Genomic DNA, 16,522 nt, shown 5'->3' with positions numbered 1-16,522 from the left:
TAAATGAGGCATCGATTCCCACTATTTCAGCCTAATGCAGTTGCTATATCTCATCAAGTCGGGCAAATCATTTAGTTAGCTCTATGGTCAAACGTGAGATCACACAAGAATAGCACCCTAGGCCATCAGGAGGTCACCTCACTTAAAGATGCAAACTGCAACACAGCTTGAATGTCCCCTAGGGCCCGCGCCCATGCGGTACACCTCGTGGCTTTGCCATTCGCATGTGCCGGTCTCCATCTCCAGTCGCTTCGCGTTTTCGCTGCTTTAAATGAACTATTTGAGGGGTTAGTGTAATAGATCAAATATTGTTACACTGACATGTTTGAAGTTTTGTGTTCGAAAATGCCGAAAAAGCCAAGAAAAACAAAAACGTTCAAGTAGTCTGGTTCCCTGACTCCACTAAAGATGAAATGGATCAATTATAGATGCCGGAAAATTGTTAGGTCAGGGAACCAGTCTAGCTGGCCTGCACCCGTTCATGAACATGTAACCATGGAGCTATAGCTCCATGATGTAACCAATAGCAAACACAATTTTGACTGAACAAAAAGGTAAATTTGGAGCAGTAGTTGAAAAATAGGTAGGTTTTTCCAACAGTGTTCGGCCGACCACCGTTGGAAATTTATACAAAAATACAAATTTCTTGAAAATGACTTCACACCAAGTGCCATAATTTTACAGGATGCTTTAGACTGTCATTAACCAACATCCTAGTGAGGTATTTCGTAAAAACCTGGTAGTTTTATTTGTCGATGTTTGCAAATGTTGTATATTCCCTTTAAGCCACGATGGCCTTGGTGAAAGGCTAACGAGACTGCGGCTCTGTTTCAGTCCTGGCTGCAACCACGATATAGGCCCGGACATAATTTGAGACGTGGGCTCTGTATAAGGTCAACACTAAGACAAAAAATTCACTGTTTAGCTTGGCCATCTGTTTCGGTACCAGGTTTGAGCAATAATTATATATAATTTAACTTATCTGAAACTGGGCAGCGATTCCAAACTGGCGACAATGCTGGTGCCGATGTTTACAAACATAATAGTATTGTGCCCTGCACGTGCATATTGAGAATCCCGCACATTACAACTTTTACTGGCAGTTACCTGTCTACCGTAAACAAAAATGGAGGCGTCGTCCAGTACGGTTTGCAAAACCTGGGAAGTATTTTTTGAACGCTATAAACAGACGTGGAAATGGTATGAAAATTGGGTGTCTGAAAATCCGGAGGTAGTGTCACAGATCGAGAAGAGTTTCAGGGTATTTTCCTATCTCCTTCCCGGTGAGTATGATAAACTCACTCACACAGTCACAGTCACACATAGACCCGTGTGAACGTGGCGTTGTACATACAACGCCACGCGCTTCCCTTGGGTAAATACAAGCATGATACAAGCGAAAGCATTCTATCTTTTGATCCGCTACATATAACCATGTATAATTTTGCCATAGGTAAATCATTACTTGTTGGGCTTCCTGTGAATTTACGCGAATGTTGAGTCTGTCATTACCAAGAAATTTGATGTAAAGTACGGCACAACCTAGCCCGACTGCGTCTGGCCGTACAGTACTATCGCAAGCTCTGTAGTACGGCCAGACGCCCAATGCTTCCAAAAAGACTGATTTTTTTTGGCCGCTGATGTAGCGATTTTGCTACAGATTTCGATCGAGATTATCTTTTCATCCAGGACAAAAATTTCCAAAGTTAAGGTTCTTAGTCGTAGAGCAACTCATACCTTTTCGAAAAAACGTTCTTTGGTCTCAATATTTTCATCCATCTGGCCAAAAGACGACTCTCAGTCATCATCTTCCACAAATATCGTCCCGAAAATGCTCCCCCATGCGATTTCAAAATGGCGGCCGCGCTGTAATGTATGCATTATGCGAGCGCGCTTGGGCAAGATAATGAATATGCATTATTTAGATCATGACCTCGTGTTTGTATGGCCAGCCGCGCCGAGTGTCCGACAAACGTCATAAACTATGATGTATATTCACTATCTTGCCCAAGCGCGCTCGCATAATGCATACATTACAGCGCGGCCGCCATTTTGAAATCGCATGGGGGAGCATTTTCGGGACGATATTTGTGGAAGATGATGACTGAAAGTCGTCTTTTGGCCAGATGGATGAAAATATTGAGACCAAAGAACATTTTTTCGAAAAGGTATGAGTTGCTCTACGACTTAGAACCTTAACTTTGGAAATTTTTGTCCTGGATGAAAAGATAATCTCGATCGAAATCTGTAGCAAAATCGCTACATCAGAGGCCAAAAAATTCAGTCTTTTTGGAAGCATTGGGCGTCTGGCCGTACTACAGAGCTTGCGATAGTATTGTACGGCCAGACGCAGTCGGGCTAGGCACAACCATGACAACTTTGTCACAACGAACAATGACGAATATTTTCAAACGCAGTGGCTATTGTTACGGCAGCCGTAACGCATTTCCCATTTTCTATCGTTACGGTAGACTGCAACTTTTATAAAAACATGACAAGAAAATATAAAATTAGAAGGAAAAAAGTGAATTTGAACGTTATGAAATTCGGACTTTATTTCCCTTTTAAAAAAAATCCTCCAAAGCCTCACTCCCTCAGGTTAGAAAAGGAAAAAAATTCGAGTGCAAAACTGAGATTCGAACCCGCAACCTCGCGGTGCAAAATCCTACCCTCTATCGGCTGAGCTGTCGCACTGCTCGCTAAAATGTGTGGAAACAAATAACTATATACCTGCGTGCGTATCAAAAAAGTATCGTAGAGGGCGCTAAACGACGACTGCCGTAACGATAGCCACTTCGTTTTTCAAATATCAGAAATTCAAAGACAGGCATGACACTCTGGTACCCTGAGTTCCGCATGCGCAAAATGGTAGGAGTATCACCAGTGGGTACCCGACTAACCGTCTTACATGGCAGGATGACCGTAATTACCATGTAAAATTATGCTAAATCCACTTCGAAAATCGAAAGTCTGCCAAATCACCCAGTATATATTGCAGTATATATTAAGGATCTTTCAAAAAAATGAAGGTTTTTCAAACCAAATGTGCCATATTTCTCTAATCTTCTTCATTTTCCTTCATCTTCGTAATTCTGGCAAAAAAATATTCTGCTGATTTTCTGTACAACTCATTTTTGTATGCAAATATTCTGTCAAATGTAGCCGAAATTCGGCTAGAACGGTCACTCCGTCTTAGTAACTGCGGATAACAATAGAGTGTTTTTACTATAGACTGAAGCGTGGCTATGTAGCCACGTTCAAGTCATATAGATTTAGCCCCATAAATGTGGCCAATTTACTGGACTAGGCCTACCTCCGTAAACAAAGGCCACACTTCCACATGTACAAAAATGTGTCGAACTTTGTCAAATTTTGATTGTCACATTTAGGCTTAGGGCCTAGTTTGTAGTTTTTTTTGCCATAGAAGCATACTCACCCTCTTTATAGGCTAATCAGAAAGTGCTGCCTTTTTCAGATGTCTATTTTTCGTGAAATTTCCAGATTCATTTGCACACGTTTGCGTATCAAACAGGCATGCAACTTTTCCTCGGATCAGCTGATTTCCTCTTTTTTTTATTCTCATTTCTGCCATTCAAAATTGAAAATCACTGTACAGTCTTCTGACTTTAGGAATTTCCTCTTTTTTGGTGAATTTACAGTTGCATGCCTGATCAAAATGTATGAGGTATGTAAATGAAATCTGGGGTGGGATATTAGAGGTGAAATAGGACAATTTTTGGGAGGCCATTCTGGAAGGATCTCTTGCTATCACACTCTAACTCCCTAGTTACGTCTCCAGCGCTACATGTGAATGATTATGAGCAAGTCAGCTGGAGTTACTCAAGCTAACATGTAGCATGCATGTGAATGTGATTACTCGACCATGCTCGACAGTGCGGCGTATTGTTAGGGAGTCCGGCGAATTTCATTTTTTAAAGAAAGAAATCTCATGTTTTGTATCACTGAAAAGAGAATTACACAATAAAATCAATGGCATTTGAATCAGCTTCATAGTTATTTGCACTTTGGACTGGAGATGCAAAAATTTAAGTGGCCAAATTTGGAGTCTCAATTCTCAATGATTCTGTAAGATTTACAGTGACAAAGAATTGTTTTGAAGTCATTAGTAGGGAAGTTTCAAAATAAAAACCAGGCCACATGGGACAACAAAACATATTTCACATGTTATGACGCTCGCGAAAGCTGCAGTTTACACCGTAATGCTATGAAGCTCACTGTACACACTTGTATCTTGCTGTATTCGTGCGCACCTTAGTAAACAATCTCAACAGCAACTTCCAAGATTTGAAGTTTGGCATGTTTGGCGCTGGGTTTCTTTAACAGGTTCCCGGGTACCCTATTTTGCTTTTTAATCGGGTAACCGGTTCTTGTACTACCCGTAAATGCACACCCCTAGAAAAGACATGAATCTGGGACTGAGAAAAATGTCCAATATTTGTAATTTCTATTTTTTGTTGGAAAATACTTTGAAAATGCACTCAACCATGTCAACTCTCTATGCAGTAGACTTTAAATCAAGTATACAACCAAAGAAGTGGCGTACGTCTGCATATACTATACCATACAGTACATGTTCATTCTTTCCATAGTGTATGATGATATGAATGAGTATATTTTCTCTTTTTTTGTACATATGTTATTGGCCAACTGAACAGGTGCAGTGAATGTCGACACAGTTGTAGCAGAGTTGGGTAAGAAAGACTTATTTCTCCTTTAGGCCTAAATGTGCACCAAAAAAAAACCCTGAAATGATCTATAGGCTATGTATCAAGCCGGGGCCGTATCATAAGTCGGACGCCTCATAGGTTCAACGCCTCATAAGTCGAAACTTCGGACTTATGAGGGGTCGGACTTAAGACATGTATGAGGCTTAAAATATATTTATTCCGCCTCATAGTTCCGACGCCTCATAAGTCCGACGCCTCATAAGTCCGATGTCGGAAAAACGAGGCGTTTAATTTGTCGGACTTACGAGGCGTCAGAGCTATGAGGCGTCGGACCTATGAGGCGTCAGAGTTATGGGCCTTTATTTGGTTAGGGGATGCGATTTTGTCGGACTTGCATGTATGAGGCATCGGACCTATGAGGCGTCGGACTTACATGTATGAGCGGACCCCATCAAGCCTATTGGCCACCTACCGTAATCAATATGCTCATGGTGCCGTAATGTTGCTCCTTTAATTTTGTGTATTTCGGAACCCCTTTCATAAGACAACAACATCCACTTTTTATGTTACAGACTCATCAAAATAGCTGGCGATGTTGAAAAGCAACAGGAATGTCATGGAGAGATGGGGGGGGGGGGATAGTGAATTTACATAGATATGGGTTAAAATTATGACAAAAAAAACAACACAAAATTTAACATGATGGCAATAGTTCCAGCTCTCACGCCATGCATACTGTAGCTAATAAAATGAAACTTGTCTTGAAATGTTATCTCTCCCCTCCCCCAATATTGTTTTCTTGCAATATTCACAAGTTCATACCTGTCATATTGTAAATGTTTCCGATTGTTCTTTTTTGTTTTGTTGTATGCAGTGTTTTCATTGTCCAACTTGTTAGTTTTATTTCATGACGGCATACTACGCAAGGCAAGAGGTTTTACTGCATCAACTCTAGTAAGTGTATCAACTTGGAGATCAATAGTTGGCAACACGTCGCAATGTACATGTACAGCAGGGAATGGTACATTTTCCGAAGACGGGACCGAGAAACATAAATCGTTACAACAATGTACCACAAACTGTGCACCACCTCAAAGTGGCATCACAATTTTTCTTTTCTTTAAGAAACATGGATTTTAAAGTCAAAAGTTTGAATCTGAGTGCACTCAAAGTTAGTGACTCAAAACCAGATCTGGGCAAGCTAGTAAAGATGATCCAAGAACGCACACAACTAGAGTGGCTAAACACTGGAAGACTTGTCATGCATCTACATGTCCATGTAGTATGCTGTGGGCCAGATTTAGCCCATTCATTGGCATTATGGGGTAATCCTATAGGATAGCACTGCCAGTCAGTCAGGCACTCAGTGAGATACATACGGTAGGTACATAGGTGCAAACAGGACACACGGCTGGCCCTCTGGGACCAGCCAAATGTGAAATTCTTAAAGGGAATGTACATCATTGGCTTTTGCTGTAATTTTCAGAAATGGAGTATTTGAGGGGTTAGTATAATATATCAAATATCGTAACACTGACATGTTTGAAGTTTTACGTTCGAAAATGCTGGAAAAACCAAGAAAAACAAAATTGTTCAAGTAGTCTGGTTCCCTGACTCCACTAAAGATGAAATGGATCAATTTACAGTTGCCAGAAAATTGTAAGGTAAGGGAACCAGTCTAGCTGGCCTGCACCCGTTCATGAACATGTAACCAATACCAAACAAAATTTGGACTGAAAAAAAGGTAAATTTGGAGCAGTAGTTGAAATATAGTTAGGTTTTTCCAACGGTGGTTGGCCGTGTACAATGTATACAAAAATACCATTTTCTTGAAAATGACTTCACACCAGATGCCATAATTTTACAGGATGCTTTAGACTGTCATTTACCAACATCCTAGTAAGGTATTTCTTAAAAACTTGGTAGTTTTATTTTTCGATGTTTGCAAATGTTGTATATTCCCTTTAATGTGACAGCTCACGTGTCTAATTTCATTCTCCAACATTGTCATTCCAATCCCTGCAAATGTGTGTTCTCAGACAATATCGGCACAGCGATTGATGCGATGGCTGACAGTGATTGACCACACGGAGGTGTTTGTGGAATTAGCCGCTGCCAAATGCTGGGGTGAGGCCGGCCGGTGGTTCTTCATTGCTCTGATACAAATACTCAGGTCTGTTTCAACCTACATTGTAACTATCAAAACATTTCAAATTAATGAGCCTCTGGATTTTTTTTTGGGGGGGGGGGGTAATCAGGAAGTTTTATGAAAAGCCCTTGTGTAGGATTAAGTAAAAAACAAAAAGAAATAATGTTGATACCTCTGTCTTGAATACTGTATTTACATTGGCCTACATGTAGAACGATCACGTGCTCAGTTTATGAAAAGTCATGGCACACACGTCCCTGTGTCCCACAGGGAGTGTGCTATGACTTTGTGTGTACGGTACGTATGCGTACGTGTTTCACACCTAAAACGCAGTGACTTTGCAGACGATCCCGATCAGCTGTTTCGAGCACGCAACATGCATGTGAGTTGACGTTCGATTGTCATGATCTTCGTAATTTTTACATCGAAATCCTAAGGATCCAAGACGTACCGGTAGGTATAACAAAACAATTGTTGACTGGTGTGATGTGGGATATGACGTTTTGAACACCCGAGGGGCGCATAGCACCCAAGGTGAAGCCGAGGGTGCTATGTGCCCCGAGGGTGTTAAAAACGTCATATCCCACATCACACCAGTCAACAATTGTTAAATATTATTGTATTATTAAGCGAAGTAAAAGAGATGCCATTTCAGTCCCAGCCTTAACTTATGAGATTTCCAACCAATAAAGCTAGCAGAGGATACTGTACATGTACCCATACAAGATCTTAACATCATCAAAGCACACAAGAATGGCAAAGAAGATCCGACTGAGATCAAAGACCTTTATGCTGCTGCATTCACAGCACCAAGACTCTATAAAGTAGTGCGCAAGTCCACTGCAGAAGACAACTCATCGAGATCAAACCAGACACCGGCATGGAAGACAGGAATACAGGGTCAGATAGATCAATTATGGGAGGGCATTGGTCTGCACTATATGTACAAGTGATCTGATACACCGTGCCCTCTGGAGACGTGCACACAATAGGGAACAAAAGATTGTATATGTCTCCACAGGGCAATTTCTATAGATGAATACATCTCCACAAGATTTTCACGAAATAGATATATGGATTTTACTCAAAAACTAGGAATTTCCAAGGTGGGTTGATCAGTCGCAAATTGAAGAGTTTTAGAAAAGGGATATTAAGTCCAAATTTCAGCCAAGGAAATTAATTCTGGTTAAAATAAGAGCATTTTGAAACTTCACTTTTAAACTCGAAAACTTTACTACACGAGAACAAAGAAATGTCTCCACAAGAATACAAATTTCAGTATGCGTATATGTATGTCTTTGTTAAGTCTGCCGCACAGAGTGCGATGCAGTGAAGAAGCTGAAGAAAAAAACATGATCTATAGCAACACCTGATAAGATCACTGCTGTTCTGGAAGGGAAGAAGATGAGAGTACAAGCTTTGGCGCAGAGAATCAAAAGATATGAGATGAAACTCCAATACGTTCAAAACAGGCAGTTTCAGAGAGATGCAAAGGCTTTCTACTGGTCATTAAACAGCAAGAGCGGTGAGTTGATTACCAACCATCTCTGTAAGGAGGAAATTGAAGAGTTTTGGAGCTGACTGATTAACGAGGCAGCATACACGGAACAAGAGATACATTCAAGCTCGGGATAAACAAAGAATCACAGTAGGTGACCTTAAAAAAGTCCTCAAATTGGCAGCAAATTGGAAGATTCTGGTCCTGACCAAATCCACAACTTTTGGTTGAAGAAACTAAACATCTATCCATGATCTAATCACATGTACATGTACTTGTGTTGGATCATCCGCATGAGATCCCGTCATATTGCTTACGCGGGGTGTAACACCTTGCTCTACAAAAAAAAAGTGATGCATCTGATCCAAAGAACTACATGTACAGATCTATCACCTGTCTTCCCACAATGCTCAAACTTCTAACGGGTATCCTCGCCGGGAACATTGACAACGAACTCCGTGAAAACGACATCATGGCTGATGAACGTAACAGTTGTAGAAAAGGAGCCATGGGAGCAAAAGAGCAGCAGCTGAATGATAGAATGGTTCTGCAGGACGCCCTTGCCCAACATGCCAAGCTCTCAGTAGCATGGATCGACTATCAGAAGGCAGACTCTGTTCCTCACAGTTTCCCTGAGCAATCACTAACCAGGTTTTGACCTTTCTCGCCACTGCTCTGTCAAAATGCTGTACCTAGATGCACATCAAAGGGCAAGATGCATAAAACTACACGAGAGAAATTCAGATCAGGCGAGGGATCCTCCCAAGGGGACTTGTTACCTGTATCTTTGGGAGTGCTGTGGCCTCGTGGTTAAGGGCACTGATTCGTGGTCTGCGGGTAAAGCTGCAGGTTGTGGGTTCGAGTCCTGGCGGGGTCATGGTGCGTGTGCCCTTGGGCAAGGCACTTTGTCACTCATTGCTTCTCTCCACCCAGGAGTAAATGGGTACCTATGAGGGCAGTGATGGTTATTGTGATTGAATTAGCTTCCTTGCGCCTAACAGGCTGCATCGAGCTGTATACTCCCCAGGGAGCTGAGATGGAAAATGGAATGTTTAATTGGCCCAATGATTAGGGGTAATAATAATAATAATGTAAAGCGCTTTGATCTTAGTTAAAAGCGCTATATAAGAACCTGTTATTATTATTATTATTTTTAATAACCCACTTTAGCAAAGAACTACAATTGTTGGGCATTGGGTACAGTGCTGGCATAGGAACAGCTACTCCAGAGTGTACTGTCAGTCACCTATTATACACGGATGACCTAAAGATGTACGCGAATACTGCCAGACAGTTATCCAAAATGCTTGATGTTTTGTCAAACATTTCTACCAACATCAGCATGAAGTTTGGGCGCATCTTCTTCAACGGACTGTAATTCTTCAGATGTGCAACATCCCCCCCCTTCCAAACTGGAATTCTCGGAAGACAATTATCCTCTAGCTGATTAGCTATGTTTCAATGATGATAACAATTCCCATCCTGGCTTTTGAGCATGTGCCTTTTTTCCCTTAATAGGATGGTATATTTTCCACAATGAAGGATGGATTCTTTTACTTTCTCGTCTCCTTTGCTGATAATACGGGTGTGCCCAAAGGAGCCATATGATATTTAACTTGCGTACATGTGTACATGCTACAATTTTGCTGGAAACAAATAAAAAGACGACATATATTGCAAATGTATGATTGAAAAACCCCCCAAAGAAACAAAAGAGGCGGGTGGGGGAAAAAAAGAAGTGGGCTTATGGAATGAAGAAATGGTTTAGTTTTGCTTGGCTTTAATCATTAAGGAGAGAATGTGAAATTGAACAGGCAGTAACTGGAAGTTACCTTCAGGTTTTACTGGGTTGACAGAGCCCGGAGTTCAACTTCATTTTAATCGCTTATCTTATTTTGCACTCTTCCGTAACATGACGAAACAGGCTTGAAATTATCTTTTTCAACATTCTTGATTCAACTTTCTTTCCACCCCGATAGATCTATTTTTAGACTGATCCTGCTTTTGAAGTGCAAAGCAGGTGTGAGATCACAGCCTCCTCTCCAGCCGCTGAATCGAGACACTGACGTCAAACCATGCACGACTCAAGCACAGGGAGGCGAGGAAGATCCACCAGAGACTGCAGAGAGACTGGTGTCAGACGCAGCAGTGAGGGACTCCGGTGCCACATTCAGGGGTGAGAGGTCAGGTCGGGTCGTGAGGTCATTGGATGCAGGTGAGACATAGGTTGCAGTTGTATCAACCTCGTGCCCATGACATTTTAGCAGTACGCTACCACAAGCTGCTCTACCATGAACCAGTTCACGTCGGATGACATGTATATACATCATGGAAAGGTTTTGGGGTATTCGGAACAGATGACGGATAAGCACGCAACGAGCGAGGCCGGAAATATCTGTTAGCGATCTGCTAGCAGTGAGCGAGGCCAGAAATATCAGGGTGTGCTACCCGCAGATGACAGCCTGAACCCGTCTGGCATTGAGGTTTGTGAAAAACAATCCCGCGCCTGGGTCCAGTCAATGTCAAAATAATCCCGGCGTGAATTGGTCAAATACACGATACAAATCCTTGCTTGCTATTGCCTCCCGGTAAATAACGAGAAAACAGTAAGCTACCCTTCCAGGATTGACTATTAGTACTGAGGTTAAATCCCTGGGAAAGAGACTGCTTGCCGTGTCTACCTTTGGCTCTTGTTGCTGTCCAAATCTCAGGATGATGCTCAGAATGTCTTTCTTTTTTACAGCTCCCAATATTCATCAAAGAACATGGCGACTGCCACGGAGTGAGGAACAGGACGAAAAGGAAAGTACTCCCCCGGAAAAAGAGGAGCCAACAGAACTCATGGGCTTCCCTCTGGCGGGAGAATCTCTGCAGATTGCAAGACCTTTGCTGCATTGTATCCTTTGGAACAGTTTCGAAACTTAACCAGTTTGAACGAGTTTGAATCAGTCAGAACCAGTTTGAGGAAATCTGAACCAGTTTGAACCATTTATGATTGGTTTTAGCATGTCAACGTGTTAAAGATCATTGCGAGATGTGTGATTCATTGTGTGGTTGGTACAGTTTCATTTGGATTAATAAAAAAAACAGTGTCTTTTCCAAACATTTTATTTTGTGGGCTGTAATGTTGAGAACAAGATTAGATAGTAAGCTAGACTTATGTTTGTGGACAAACACAGGGCTGTTTTGGCAACTTTTGACATGTAACATTTTTCAACCTGCTGCTAGAGGGCACTCTAACATTTTATGACGTCACAGGTAATATTGTTTGTAAGCACAACCTAGCCATAGACTGACATCAGTAAAAGCAAGTTCAAATCTTTTTCCACTTTCAAATTATAAGGCACTTCCGGTTTGGACCGGAGCAAGGGTCACGTGCTTTAGCACACGTGAGATAAAATGAAGATAACAATTCCCGCAAACGTCAAGTTCAGGTCTCTCATGGTTGATTTTATATTGATTTTCTTTTTAATTTTCATCTATAACACATCCCGGTCTAGGTACATACCAACTTTCAACCCAATCGGATGGGTAGTTCTGTATAGACATCAAAATATGCACATTTAATGTGACGTCATGTGACTCGTGATGACGTCGTGATGACGTCAATGTTCGGCGCACATCTGTGGGTGGAGTTCTAAGTGTGTGCCAGGTATAAAGGCAATCGGATTAATTTCAGTGCCCCAAGTGCCGGGGAAAAAAAAAACGTGTACAAATGCTATGGGCAAAAAGACTGATAAAGAAAAATAAAAGAATAAAATAAAAATAAAAATCTTAACTAAAACAAAGGCTGTTTCGGCAGTGTGCTGAAACAGCCAATTAGTCAGACGTGTACATGTATGGGGATGTAAAAGACTGTGCTGACTTTTTAAACCAAAGATTGTTAACTGTTGCCTTTATAGTCAACTGAGGGTATTTCATCAGGCTACTTGGGAGTTTTTGCATGTTACCTCATAAATGCTAATTTTTTTCTTAACCTCATCACTATAGTAACGGCTCTTTTGGTTTGGGGCCAGCAGTCTTGGAAACCTTGGTTGCTTTCTCTTGCAGCAGACATTGGAAGGTAAGTTTGAATCAGATCTTTTAATTATTTTGGCAATTTTAAATCAGACCTGAACATTTTTTTTTTCTGCAAAAGTAAACTTGCCACCCATTGCGCTTATGATTGACAATCAACATTTTTCCTACACCAGTTTTGGGGGCAGGGAAAACGGTCAAGTCATATCATGTTTGTGTTAGATATGTGAAAATAACGTCATCAATCTATTACAAAAGATGCTACAGTTTTCTGTATGCACAAATATTCATACGTTGGATTTGGCACAATATTTTCTTTCACTTTATACTGCAATTAAAAGGAAGAATTAAAACATCTCCAATATGGGCAATTCACAATAAAGTGCACCACAAATTAGGCTGCCCAGGAGAGTCAAGATTCCGGTCGACAAAAACATGGCCGACTTGCCGCAATTTGAACGAATCTCAGTAGACAACTTGAGGAAATATTTGATACAATGTAGATCAGGACATAGCATTCTGCCGCCTCAAAAACACCATCTTGATAAAAAAAAAAAAAAAAAAAAAAAAAAGAAGATTTTCAAATCATACACGCTTACGAAACTACTGTCCGGACAAACTAACAATTATTAGTGTTCCGTGCCATGGCAAATGTGTTGTCCGTCTCCCACAATGCACTGCAAAAAAAAAATGGAGTCTGTGTGTCAACCTCTTGGTGGCAAACTGTATTGTGATTCACCCGTCCCTTATAAAAATCCGCTATAGTTTCACCATGATAAATTTGTATTTTTACTATAGTTCGTCGAAGTTTACTGTGATAAGTATAATATATGTAAAGTTTTATGTAAGGTAAAGTTACTTTAATTTTACTACAGTAAAGTTAACCTGCAGTAAATATATAGTACATGTACCTTATTAAAGTTTACTGTAGTTTCACATCATACAAAAACTATAGAAATACTAAAGTAGGACTACAGTTTTAACACACTACATGTACGTTCTACACATTAACTGTATATCACTACATCCAAAAGTTGTGGTATTACTTTTTTTAAAAACTGAAGTAGGACTATAGTTTTAACACAGCACTTTCTACATATTAATTGTAGTTTCACTACATCTAAAAACTGTAGAGGTGGCAAACCTCTGGGTGGCAAACTGTATTGTGATTCACCCGTGTTATATAAATCAAGGCTTTTATTTCTTTTACAGTTTGCGGCTGCTGAACACTGGTAAACGCTACAACCATTCCGAGAGGACTGAATTAAGCAATCGATCCACAATGCTTCTCATATATCTACTCCGGTCTCCATGTTATGACCGGTACACTCGGTGAGTGGCTTTTCTTTTTATAGCAGTCTTCTCATTACATATCAGAGATAATTTGGGTAGAAGTTTATCCGGCTTTTTTGGCAATGGCTTTGTGTCTAGATGTGCTACTGCGTTCAGCCAAAGTCGTATCAAGAAAATCCTTCATTCCTGGCGGCTGCAATACAGGGCATGTAATCTCAAATCCCTTTTTGGCCATTTTAGCACACTGGTTGGAACAGCCTTTTTTTCGTTTGATAAGGTTTCACTTTTTTTCCCCTGCTTGTTGCCCGCTCTTCCATAGAGTTTGTACACGTTTTTATTCCACAACTGCTTTTAGCACTAAAATAAATCTAATCGACTTTAAACTTGTCACCTACATGGAACATCAACTGCAGGTGGTGATGTTACGATGACGTCATCATGCATCTCGTGACATGTGTTTAAAGCTGCATTTTCAAAGGCCTTAATAGAGTAAAAACCCAGTTAATACTGAAAAGCACCTTGACATTTTTTCCCTACGCTCCAAAATCATGCAACTCATTACATTTTTAAGCCAAAACAGATCTGTGTTGGTATACAAACCCTAATCTCGTTCTTGTTTCTGTTTCTACGTTGACGTTGTCTTTATTTCTGAAGATCAAGACTTCTTGCTGTTTTGTCAAGCATCTCAAACACTGTACCCGGGGTACGACTGATCATGAGTAAGTTGTAAAGCTTTTTAATTTAATAAAATAACTTTCAGTTGATTCAGCTATTTTCAGCCGATAATAAGCCTTTTCGGAGTTCCAACTGCGCATTCGTAACCTGTGACTACGCGCATTGTTTGTCTCGAATGGCCTTTGACAACATCGCACCACTGACTTTACAAAAATGCTGTTTGTGCATTGTGGGTACTGTCAAAGGGCATTTGAGATAAACAATGTGCGTTGTCACAGGTTACGAATGCGTGCAGTTGGAACTCCGAAAAGGCTTATTTTGTTTAATGTGGGTGGGAGTGGCCTCTCTAGCTCAGCATTTAAAGGGGCTGAAAAATTCAGAACTTCTAATAACTGCAAAAGTGTTTGCTGCCAGTGCCATTTTTAACATGAAGATATTGTCTTAAATTGGGTAAAAATTCAGGGTTTTTTTTTGTTTGTGATTTCTTTGGTTTTTTGTTTCAAGGGAAGGGATTGGGGTTTGCATGAGATTCAGATCCAGATTCAGTTTCAGATTAAAGGGGCACTAGGTCCTGAAATCCCCGAAAATGTTATGTTTTGGATTGTTTACTTAGCCTATTTCAAACATCTGGTTGAAAGGAAACCAACCTAATGTCTTACCGTTCCTGAGAAAAGACGAAAAAAAACCTGCTTGTTTACATATCAGACATGACGGAGTACGAATACGTTTTTCGTGTTGTTCTCAGTGTACGCTATACCTCGGGAATTACAGCGCGCGGTGACAAATCACCAATACAAAAAAAATTATGGTTTCTTCAACGTCCGCAAAAGGCAAACACTTTACGCGTACGAATGAAATCACAACTAGCATCCAAACAGAGCGAATTTATGGGGTCGCAAAAGTGGACCCCGAAATTCGTTCTCGCATGCATAATACAGGAATAACACAAAAACGCCCAGTTTTGAAAGGATAGTTGTGTGGATGTTTATATCCTACTTTTAAATGTTATTTCCGATTATCATCATCTTGTTCAAAGCGCGTTTTGTAGCCCAATAGGGCTGTTCCAGGACCTAGTGTCCCTTTAAGATTTATTTATTCAGCCAATGATGAAAAACCAATCACAGAAATTTGTAATGTTGGACTCGTCTAAAAAAAAACTCATTGTAAAATACCATACAACTGTTTTTAATCGAACATGCCTCAACTTCATACGCCCACATACGTACAGCTTACTAGTTGATTGTATGCCTTATTTAAAGCTCTGAATATGTAATATGGAAATTCCATTTCTAGCAGAAACAAGTTCTCATTATTGGATTTCTTTTATTTCTGACTTCCAGACCCACTGATGGAGTACCTGCCGATTTGGCAAAGCATTTACTTTTACAACTGGGGCCGGTAGAGGGTCTGCATTTGACAGTTTTGTTAAGGAGAATACACAAGAAAGTGTGGATTCGTAATTTAAGAATTCACGAGTCGCGAAGTGCCGAGTGAATTCGTAAATTAAGAATCCACACTTGCGAGTGTATTCTTTGACTTAAACCATTGCGTCAACAGAAGTGTTGGAAAGAATGTTGCAACCTGACGCCACTTTTTTCTTCATATATCATCTCAATGAAGGCCATTTGTTGCAAAAATGATGATAATACATGAATCTGGGACTGCTAAATGTTTCCAATTTTGTTAGGAAATGCTTGAAATGTCTCTCCATAGACTTTGTACACAGGCGCGAAAGTGGCGGCAGGTTGCAACATTTTTTTTCCTGGCGTGTTTAGCATGTGTATCGCCACACCCGTACAACCAAGTCATTTTGAGTGTATATATGCTCCTTATGTGAAAAATGGATAGTACAGACGACGATTTCTTTCTGACTAAAAGTAGATTTTGCAGTGACGGCGGAGAATCTGACAGTGAAGATGCATTGGTAATTTTCGGAAATCATATTTTCACGCAGACGGTCCTATTAATGCTCATTATGGAGAACAATTGTCCGACGCGTTCAAAGTGTGGATTCGTAATATTAAGTCGCGCTGTGTATTATTGTGCAATGGCCCGCTTAACGTTGAGAGGGCGACAATTTCATCAAAATTTGATTTTCATTTTTTGTCATGAATTACATCTATAATACCTACAGCTTCAGGTTACATTCACATTGCAATGCAATGCATTGATTTTGATGAATTTTGTGTGCATTGTTCTGTT

General features: G+C 40.5%; 1 protein-coding gene across 1 annotated transcript; it reads left to right on the top strand.

Annotated features, from left to right (window-relative positions):
* The first annotated feature begins 1,086 nt into the window (after window positions 1-1,086).
* On the top strand, window positions 1,087-15,845 carry LOC119743899 (peroxisomal membrane protein PEX16-like). The gene is made up of 10 exons (XM_038220068.1): window positions 1,087-1,283; window positions 4,677-4,712; window positions 5,563-5,642; window positions 6,728-6,861; window positions 10,315-10,550; window positions 11,079-11,231; window positions 12,326-12,398; window positions 13,565-13,684; window positions 14,300-14,364; window positions 15,661-15,845. The coding sequence occupies exons 1-10, from the start codon at window positions 1,127-1,129 to the stop codon at window positions 15,720-15,722; spliced, it is 1,116 nt and encodes a 371-aa protein (XP_038075996.1). The 5' UTR covers window positions 1,087-1,126; the 3' UTR covers window positions 15,723-15,845.
* The last annotated feature ends 677 nt before the right edge of the window (window positions 15,846-16,522 follow it).

This window comes from Patiria miniata, unplaced genomic scaffold (assembly GCF_015706575.1).
Source record: "Patiria miniata isolate m_02_andy unplaced genomic scaffold, ASM1570657v1 HiC_scaffold_1, whole genome shotgun sequence".
Lineage (NCBI taxonomy): Eukaryota > Metazoa > Echinodermata > Asteroidea > Valvatida > Asterinidae > Patiria > Patiria miniata.
Note: the sequence above shows the minus strand (reverse complement) of the source record. Positions and strands in the feature narration are given on the sequence as shown.